The sequence below is a fragment of the Lontra canadensis genome, unplaced genomic scaffold (assembly GCF_010015895.1).
Source record: "Lontra canadensis isolate GAN:19392208 unplaced genomic scaffold, GSC_riverotter_1.0 scaffold40, whole genome shotgun sequence".
NCBI classification, from domain to species: Eukaryota; Metazoa; Chordata; class Mammalia; order Carnivora; family Mustelidae; genus Lontra; species Lontra canadensis.
Genome location: NW_022631034.1, coordinates 16,525,560 through 16,536,177, shown reverse-complemented (window position 1 = coordinate 16,536,177; position 10,618 = coordinate 16,525,560). Strand labels below are relative to the sequence as shown.

The 10,618-nt window shown below is 35.3% G+C and overlaps 1 protein-coding gene across 3 annotated transcripts in view; it reads left to right on the top strand.

Moving 5' to 3' along the window:
- The first annotated feature begins 353 nt into the window (after positions 1-353).
- The window catches only part of TTLL7 (tubulin tyrosine ligase like 7), a 93,193-nt gene continuing 82,928 nt past the window's right edge, over positions 354-10,618 (top strand). For all 3 annotated transcript variants that reach the window (XM_032870229.1, XM_032870230.1, XM_032870231.1), the window contains exons 1-5: positions 354-469; positions 676-807; positions 5,315-5,436; positions 6,271-6,338; positions 10,405-10,563. In XM_032870229.1, coding sequence (XP_032726120.1) covers positions 445-469; positions 676-807; positions 5,315-5,436; positions 6,271-6,338; positions 10,405-10,563 — 506 coding nt within the window. In that variant the 5' untranslated portion in view covers positions 354-444. The remainder of the gene's footprint in view (positions 470-675; positions 808-5,314; positions 5,437-6,270; positions 6,339-10,404; positions 10,564-10,618) is intronic.

Below are 10,618 nucleotides of genomic sequence, written 5' to 3'. Positions count from 1 at the left end.
CAATAGTTGGTAGTGAATATGGTTATCGTTATTGTTGGTGTATGGCATGTTATTTATTGTGTGTAAATATATGACTTAAATAAAATTCTCCTACTCTGTGCACTTTTTAGGACAGGGAGCCATCACTTGGCATTTGCATAAGGTTTAATGAGTTAACAAATATTTGTTGATTGAATATGTACATTAACTTTCACCTTTACTTGACTTTTAAAAAGAACAGAAACATTTCATAAAAATTGTTTTCTAAATGACTTTGTTTTAAAATCCCTACAGGTAACTTCTCATCCCATAACTTCTGTGTCCTGAAATCTGAGGATTCCACCAAGATAATATGATAGGAACTTTCAGTGATCTGGAGCCATATCCTACTTAGACTAATGTAGGCCTCCCAGATATCCTGAGAGCTTGGTACAACAGCACACACTGTAACAGGCACAGGCAATAATGCCATCTTTGCCTCAAGAAAGAGGTAAGCAGATTGACATGATTGTATTATTATAGATCATCACTGGGAATTTTTTCTAAGAATTAAAAATTAATTGAGGACTCTTAACGAACCAGAATTTTTAGTTTTACCTTTTTTTTGTTGTTGTTGTTGGGGGGGGCATCTGTGTTCTCTGCTATGAAATTTTTGTTATTTTAGTGATACTTGATTGGTTTACATTTCTTTTAAAGTTATTCAGGGACCCTCTCCCCTGGATCTGAATACAGAATTGCCTTACCAAAGCACAATGAAAAGGAAAGTCAGAAAAAAGAAAAAGAAGGGAACCATTACAGCAAATGTTGCTGGGACAAAGTTTGAAATTGGTAGGTCTCCTCAGAATCATGAGATTTTCATCACTGTTGGAAAGATTGGTTTGATGTTGAAAACAATGTTGAAATTCAGGGAGATACCGTTTGTACAATTCATTTTTAAATGCCTTCTATAAAGTGTTCTTTTTTATGAGATATTTAACATGTCAATAAACAAAAAGAACATCCATGTAAACTAAAGGCTTTAGCTATTAATGAGATGGTATTATATATGTGATATTGATTAATACTTAATTTTTAAATCAAGTATGAAGTAAACATTACACAGATTAAAATGTTAGATGTAAAATTTAAAAATTACAAACTTTGAGATTTTTATCAAACAATGACTGACTTCAGGAATAGAGGAACAACACATTTCTCTCTGTGTTTTAAAAAAAAAATTCTTTTGATGATGCTGTTGCTTTTTATTAATGAAGTTTCAGTTTTTATGTATAAGCAGTATCTGTGGTATAGAGAGTAGATAAGAAGAATAGTTGTCTTAAATTATGATACACTTGCCCAGCATTGCAGAACTTTTTAAATTTTTTTTATTTTTTTATTTATTTGACAGAGAGAGACACAGCAAGAGAGGGGATACGAGCAGGGAGAGTAGGAGAGGGGGAAGCAAGATCCTCTCAGAGCAGGGGGCTGGATGCCGGACTAGGTACGGGGCTGGACCCTAGGACCCTGGGATCACCACCTGAGCCAAAGGCAGATGCTTAACTACTGAGCCACCCAGGCACCCCCAGCCTTGCAGAACTCTTAACAAATACCAGAGATACTCAACTAATCTTCCTCTTAGCCATTTTGCATTGAGAGAGTTAAGGAAAATCAAAGTATGTTAATTATTTTTACTCTTATCCATCTTTGAGAGTCTCATTTTCATTTATAGTAATTCACCAAAGTTTTTGAGTGATCAGTGGGAATATTTCATTGGAATTGAGGCTCCCTGATACTCTGTTCCAATAAGTAGTCCTCAGAGGCGGGGACTTGAAGCAAGTTAGCATGGGAGGGTGAGATGTGAAAGATTCAGGTTTATTTGCAGCATGTTTTCTAGAAACAAGAGTAAGGTGACCATTGTTAAAGTGATTGATGGGTGGTGTTATCCTATTATTTACTTTAAGGTTTTGGTGGGGTTCATAAGGAACCTTGATCTACAGAAGAGTGTTTCAATTCATTTCTCTCTCACTTTCCCAGGAAGTTTTCCCAGGGCTGAAGTTGCCTTAGCATCCTTTTTTTAGAATTAAAAAAAAAATTATTTTATTGTGCTATGCGAGTCACCATACAATACATCATTAGTTTTCTCGATGTAGTGTTCCGAGATTCGTTGTTTATGTGTAACACCCAGTGCTCTGTGCAATACATGCCCTCCTTAATACCCACTACCAGTTTTCTTTATACTGATTCCTACCTCCTTGCTGTGCTGTGGTGTTTAACAGAATTCCTGGCTCAGTCCTTGGATCAGGGACTGTTTGGGGAATACAGAGCTAAGTATAGGGAAGGGAAAGAGGGAATTGGCTGTGTGTCAAAAGCAAGGTAGCTTTTTCCCTTATTTAAGCAAGTTTATGCAACACCTTACTTCTTATAATTTAATTACTGCTATCTTGGCATTTTGAATTATATAATGGAAATACACTTAAGCCATAATCAGAACACCTGTGTTTTTGTGCTGGTGTTGCCTGTTTCCTCATGTAGAATACTTTGCTATAGTTTTAATAGTAATATTTTTATAGTCATTGACCAAACATTCCATATGCATTACCTCATTTAATCTTCCAAATAACCCTGTAAAATAGGCTGCATTACTCCTTTCCTCCCTTTCCCCTGCCTTTCTACACTATAATAGTGAGGTGAATTTGAAGTGGCTAATAGCATTAAGATGATAAACACGGGAAAATAAAGACAGTAAAACTAAGATGAATCTTGTGGCTGGTAAGAGTACAAAATACATACCGCGAGACTCTCTGTAGTTCGAGATGGACATGGATTTGACTCAGAGCTTCCTAGCAACCAAAGCAAATATTAAAACATAATCAGTTATAGACTGCACTGTGCACAGAAGATAAAATCATTGGTTATTCGAAGGACATATGACTTCTGTATTCCTGAGTCTTGAGAGAAATTTCTCTTTTAGTTTCTTATGAAGACATATGGAGTAATGAAGTACGTTCTCTCACTGGTTCTATAATTACTACATTATGAAATTCCACATTATTTTTTATACATCCTCTATAGAAAGTTGAATAAACGAGTCCAGTGAGAGTTAGCAACCTACCCAAGTTCACACAGATGACAAAAGTGGAACTTGAACATAAATTCATTTGTTTCCGAATTCAGTTTTCTTTTTACTATATCATATTGCCTAAGTAAAATGTGAATTGAAATTTAAATTGAGAAACACAAATGTATCTTCTATATCTAAGATTCAGAGAGTTGCATGGATTCCTATTTTTAAAACTCCTGAACAGCCTCTGAAAGCTCTATGGATCAAGGGAAAAGATCATAGGACAAATTATGAGGAGTATATCTTTGGTAATTTTTATTTAATGGGGACAATAAAGATTGGAGAGGGGGTTATGTAATATATAAAGGGAAATCTGAGGAAATGGTTCATATGGTTATCTCTGTTTTACCAATGGAGTGTTCGGTTTGGTAGAAATTCAGTGTAGAGACAATTATTTTTTACCCCCTTATTAAAAGAAACCTCCTAAAATACCAGCATTTCAAGGCATGGAGGTAGGCTTTAGCTGTCAACAAATTTCTATTTGGAGCTGATGCATTAAAAGGGATTTCTTTTCCATGCAGTGGAGGATGATATCCTTAAAAGATTCCAAAAATTTCAGTTCAAATAAAAATTTGATTAAATGGCTTACCTGAGAAAAGAGACTTTATAATAACCTAGCATTGTGTTTTTCTTTGAAGTTCAACTTTGTCAGCTCTCCAAGCTTTGAATTTCTTAATAAAAGAGATTTATATATGATTGATCTTACAGATTTGGTTTGTGAATCTAATGAAATAATGGATCTTTTCCACTATTGTTATGTAACCTGAATGTTCCCAGCCTCACTGGTTCATGTGTACATTCATCATGTATACATTCATGCGTACATTTTAATAGCTCATTATACTCCCTCCCTCTGTAACTGCCGCCAGTTCCATCTCTCTCTAAGGTCTTCTCAGTTATCTCTGAACAGCCCCAGACAATGTATCTCCTATACTCAAGAACAGGTCTGCTTGTGAGCGGTTATTCTGGCCTCATTATTTTTTTTTACTGCTTATGAGTGAGTTAAAGCAGTCTCCCAGGCTGGGTAGCTGCGGCCCTTGCCCTCCCTGTGAGCCCTCAGGTCAGCAAAGTTGCGTGGTGGTCGGGGGCAGACAAGACAATGGCCCTTCCCCCAAGTCTTGTTTTGTACATTGTCACCTGCACCTTCAGAACAACACCAAGTTTTTCTGAGCCTTTCATGGAGAATGGTGATTTCAGTTCAGCATTCCTCCCCACCCTAGCATCATCCCTCTCCAATCACTATTCTCTTCTTTTATGTCTGTAGTCTAGGAACCATTGCATAAAAAATCTTTTCTTTCTCCTCAGCCAAAAAGCAATCAAGAGTCTCTAGAACTTGAGACTGACAAGTGTCTGCTCATCAGTTTTGTACTTGAGCCAAGTGAATTCAGACAACTGATCCCCCTTTACCATTTCTCCTCATACATAGGGTGTACAGTAAAGGAAAACATTTAAAAAGAAAACATCGAAGGGCTGCCATATAGTTACACCTTTCTATTAAGACTCAGAATTCTGTTGGGATCCAAAATTTATCCTAAATATTTTGCTTATCTTTATTCTAAACTTGAAATTCATTGGAAGAAAAGTGTTAGTATGTTAATTTGGTATCCAGATCAGAGAGGAGCATATAAATAGTTTGTACTGAAAAAACAAGCTTTCCTCTGAGCACAAATTTTTTCAATCGGATGAAGGTGTTAGGAGCAGATAGGAGGGACAGTTTCCAGATCTCTACGGTGAATTCTGCTTCATTATTTCATATCCTGAGTCAATACTGACTTGGTTTTAATTGCTAAAAATAATTTGAACTGGGGAGGTGGAAAGTATAGGATAGGTCTAATGATCAGGAACTATTTTTACCTTTTCCCTTTTAGCCCAAGGTCACAAAAAAAAAGCCATGAAGTCCATTTTCCTGAGTAGAGGTGTTGTCTCAGCTGTGTATGTGTTTTCACTGTGCCATGATTAGTCACTGAACTTTTTAGCAGAGTTGTGTACCTGCTGAAACTCTGACGGTTGAAACCGAGGATTTTGAGTGCAACCTAAAAACAGTTCTCAGTTACTGTGAGTATAATTTGGCCCTATATAAACTGTTGTAGCTAAAAATAAGGGAATGCTATAACTAATGGATATTTTGCAAACGAAATACTGTGAGATAAAATTTACATATATAAAACCTGTTTCCACAGTGAATATATTTCAGTAGTATTTTAATTTTCATTTAACTTAATCATTTACTTGCAGTTCGTTTAGTGATAGATGAAATGGGATTTATGAAAACTCCAGATGAGGATGAAACAAGTAACCTTATATGGTGTGATTCTGCGGTTCAGCAGGAGAAGATTGCAGAGCTGCAAAATTACCAGGTGGGGATTAATCATGACCAGTTATTGGTTTTAGGAGAGTTCTATGAATTCCATCATAATTTTACTCAGATAGGATTCTTAATGTGTGGATATATTAAATTTCATTTCTAACTTACCTAAATAGCCTGTTTTGTTGCTGTCCAGTAGTCCTGACTCTTTGCATAAAAGCCTGAGTTCCTTCCATTCTAACTTTTAACCTCTTTCCATCTTTAAGGAAGAATAGGAGAAAACACTTCCTACACAGTTGCTTTGCATTACTCTTAAAGACGAGTGACATGGAAAAATTGCACAGAGAAATCAGGAAGTGGAAATACCTTGTAATATCTGCCATGCGGGCTTCATTATTTTATTTGTAGAATGTCAAACAAACATATTAAAAAGTAGACATCAAACTAAAAAGCCAAATACACAGAATTTTAGACAATCAACATTTTGTATAGTTTGTCAGTATAGAGTGTAATACAAAATTGGCTATAGGATACTAACAAGGCGATTCTTGCCAATATTTCTACAATGCTTATCTGTATGAATATAGTAAATTTAGAATACTAGAAATAGACATTGAATGACCAGTTATTCAACATGGAAAATTGTAACATCGATATCTCTGTAAACATGGTTTTCTGATTTCTTAAAAAAATTTGCAATTTTCTTCTTTGCTTATTGTAGATTCTTTAATTCTATAAAGTCATTATAGTCATTTCATTTTAAATATTTTACATTAATAGTTTTTTAAGAACATTAAACTCAGGATGGATGTAACTTTATTGTAGTATAAATGAATGTATTCATTAAGTCCATGGGAATATTAATGTTTACCTTTTTATTTTCCAGAGGATCAACCATTTTCCAGGAATGGGGGAGATCTGTAGAAAGGATTTCTTAGCAAGAAATATGACCAAGTAATCTTCATTTTCTTGTAATAGAGAAGACCTTTACAAAGTTTGTTTTGAATGTTATAGTGTATCTTTCACCAGGTTACATTGATTTGAAATGGCATTTTGATGGAAGAGATAGAATTTTAGAGCTAGCAGATCTTAGAAGTTTCCTGGTTCTTCCTTCATTTTGTAGAGGAGGTAACTGAGAATCAGAGAAATGAGTATCTTGCACAAGTAAAACAAATAGTGAATCGTGGAGCCGGAGCAGAATCCTGGGCTCCAGAATCTCAGACTCTTTTCACTGCAGTTTAGCAACATAATACACTGTGTGTGTGTTCAAACCATGCTTATTGAGCATCTATGTTTTATTGAGCATCTAATGTGTGCCAGACATGAGAGTAGGTGCATTTGTTCACACACATACACACAGGCATATGTGTATGTCCCTATCCAGGTCTCTGAGATAAATATATATATACTTATCTCTGAGACCACTATTTGGAGTAACAATTCTACTGTTATGGGAAAAACTGTTCACAAGTTCTCAAGCGTTATACCAAATGAACTGCAGAATTTTTGTGCAATTTATATTTCTGTGGATTAGGTTTTTTTTTTAGTTTAAGGAAGTTGAGTGATAATTTAAGAAAATTTTTAAAAAAGAAAACTCAAACAGAGAAAGGTTAGGAAACTTGATATATAACTAAATATTTATATGCATCATGTGAAAGTTTATACACTCACCCAACAAATATTTTCTGTGTGTCTGTTATAGACTAGAGACTGCTAACAGGCAAACAAGATGAATAAGGCCTAGTCCCTGCCTAGAACTCAAATTTTAGTAAGGGAGAAAGAGTGATGTACATATAATACAGTTTGATGGTACCACAGGGGAGAGTCAGTGTATGGCAGTGACAAAGATGATGACAGAGGTTATTTCCAGGAGGGTTTGGGTGGTTTTCTGGGAATTCAAGTGCAAAATGGGTATTGAAGAGTGTATAGGAGTTCACCCTTTGAGAAGAAGGCAAGGAGACTATAGGCAAAGATGGCAGTGGGAGGAACTATATGGAAACTTAAACCAACATGTTAGGTTTGGGGGAACTTCTAAGTAGTTCCTGTGGTTTTATAGGGTGTCGGGAGGCTCAGTTTGTGATGCTGCTGCAGGTAAATGCAAAGGCCAGGCTGCATTCACCATGTTACTCTGTTTTATTCAATCATTTCATCATTGATTCTTTAATCTCTTTAACTACTTAGCAGACATTTCTGTTTATCCTGAGAAAAATGAGAACTTTTTTAATGGCTTTGAGTAGAGAAATGATATGTTTTCCATACTCTAGTTGGCCTGTAGATCATGGATTCAAAGAAGGGGGAGAAAGGAGGGAGGAAGCCCTGAAGGAGGTGATGATTATCAACATCTGATAAACCAAAGGAGAGGTAGTGGGAATGGGGGAGAGAAAATGCATCTGGAAAATAGGGAAAAGAAAGAACTGACAGGACTGGAAAGCTGCTGTGATGTGTGAATCAAAGGGGAGGAGGAGAGCAGTGTCCGAGATGACTGCTAGGCTTCTAGCTTAGGAAACATGTAGGTGGGGGCAATTTACTAACACAGGGATTATAGCAAGAACAGACTTCAGAGGAAAGGGAATTCCCTTCGTAAATTTTTGGACATGTGTTTCATTGAAGTCATTTACTTTCATCTAACATTTATTAAATATCTATTATACGCTGGGCAGTGTCCTGGCCTTTGGGCACATCAGGTGATCAAAATCAGACTTGTGGATTTTGCAGCTTTGGGTTGTAACTGTGATAAGTGCAATGAAGTAGAGTTACATAGTAGTCAATTAATGGATAGTGAAGGACTTCTGGCGGAGGGAGACATTGGAGAGTTTCCCCGTGGATGTGATGTGGTAGCTTAAATATGAATGCTGAGAGGAGTTTATTGGTGAAAATGATAGAGAACAGTTTTCTGGGCAGGAAAAATTGTATGGTCTGAGGTCATATGGTGGGAGAAAGCAAGAATAGTCAGGATACTGAAATAAAGTCAAGTGTAGTTGGAGCACAGAGACATTGGTGGGAATGGGAGAGATTAGCTGAAGGGTAATGGTTAGGATTATAGTCCTTATCCTAAATTCCATAGGAGAGGAGGAGTGGGGGTGAAGCTGGTAGAATGACAAATTTGCATTTTGAAAAGATCGTTCTACCTGCTTTGTAGAGAACAAGAAGGTTAACTGTAGATTTATTAGTAGCTATTACACATAGGCAATTTCTTTATTTTTCTAAGATCCTTGGAATTTTCCTTAAGGAAAAAAGAACCTTCTATTAAATGGAAAGTAATGACCTACTTATATAAAAATCAAATTAATTAAATTACATGCTTAATATCATTTGGTAAGTCCATGACAATTATGAACAGAAATTATTCCATATTTCCAAATTCCTAAGTAAGATTGCATGTCTGTTTTGAAGCTACACATTTTTACACCAAATGATTTGTGCTAGATTGCTAAATGGAATAAAGTTTTCTCTTGAATGTATGTGTGCTTAGATTTTTTCCAAGTATGTATGTATGTGAAAGAGTGATATCTTTCATAAATACTCTGCATTGTTAGTTTAAAATATATTATTTTAATTAAACTTTAAATTGATCTAATTTCATATCACTGTTAAAAATATAATAAATACATTTAAAGGTATTGGACACAATAACAAGGACATCAGCACTGTTCCTGTGTTTCCTTTAGCTTTGTGTATATGTGTGTATGTGCATTTTCCAAACCAGTCAGTGTTAGCCTATTTTGTATTGAGATTCTTTAGTTTATTGGCTTATTCTGGATTTCACAGATAAGAGTTGGTAATTATTTCCCTTCTCATGGTGGAAATATAACTTTCTTATAGGGTTTTCTTGAAAGAGCACTTGAAATATGATAACCATAGGAACCAAAGCTGTGGAAAGCCATGTGGCTTGCACATGCCACACCCTAGTTTCAGAATGTCGGCCCGGCCTCCGTGCTTTCCATGTACTTTGGTTTCATTTTAGATTTTACCAGTCTCATCTGGGAACAGTATTTCCTTATCTATAAGAGACTTGCTTACATTTATTAAAAGGAGCTTTTTTTTGGAAATAATCAGATTTTCTTTAATAAATAATATTTGAAAATATTTCTTCTAATTTCTTCATTTTTATTGGGAATCAATATGTACAAAATGGTCAATATTGGGATTAATCAAAAGTAAGCATTTTATACCTAGTTTTATCCTTAAATTATGTATCAAATAGGCAGCCTATGATTAGTAGCAAATATAAAAATATCAGGACATACATTGTAGCCATAAAACCACATATAGAGACATATGTAGTTCATGTTAAAACAAAATGAAACAAAATTTCTAGTGTACTCAGAGGTTCACATGTTTTTTTTTTTTTAGAAAAGTAGTTAAACTTCAAAAATAGTGTAGGAAAAAATGATCAAAACTGCTCCTTATGGGTGCCTCAGAGGACTCAAAGTTATCTTCAAAGACACAACATGAACGGCACCTGGTGGTGAACTATTTCCTGCTACCAACCCTCTCATCCCAGGGGCAGAGTTAATGACTATTTCCTCATTACCTTGCCATGTATGTCTTTATTGCACTTACCACATTGTATTTAATAGTCCATTTGTAAATTCCTTAGGGTAGAGAACATTAATTTATCTTAATATCCCTAGTGCCTAGTATATAGTGTATACTCGAATATAGTACACTATAGCATATAGTGTAAACTAGCATATAGTGTATACCTAGTGCCCTATCCCATATTAATTTATCTTAATATCCCTAGTGCCTAGCATATAGTGTATACTCGAATGATCTACCAATATATGAATTGGTACATAGGACAGAGAATCTTGTCCTTTTCTTTCATTGATGTATCCCCAGTGTCCAGAATAATGCCTAGCACATAGTAGGTGCTTTATAGACATATATGGAATGAATCAGTAAATGAAGAAATCGTGGGAATTTAAATCCTTGCAATAAATGCCAGTAGCACAGAGAAAGAAAATTTAGAAAAGTATGAATAGAAATTACTTTTCATATTATCTCTAATTTACAGAATGATCAAGTCCCGGCCTCTGGATTATACCTTTGTTCCTCGAACATGGATCTTCCCTGCTGAATATACCCAATTCCAGAACTACATGAAAGAATTGAAGAAAAAAAGAAAGCAGAAAACTTTTATAGTAAAACCAGCCAATGGTGCAATGGGTCATGGGTAGGTATTTTTCACCCAGAACATATAAAAGTTTAAAAAAAATTTGGGGGAAAAG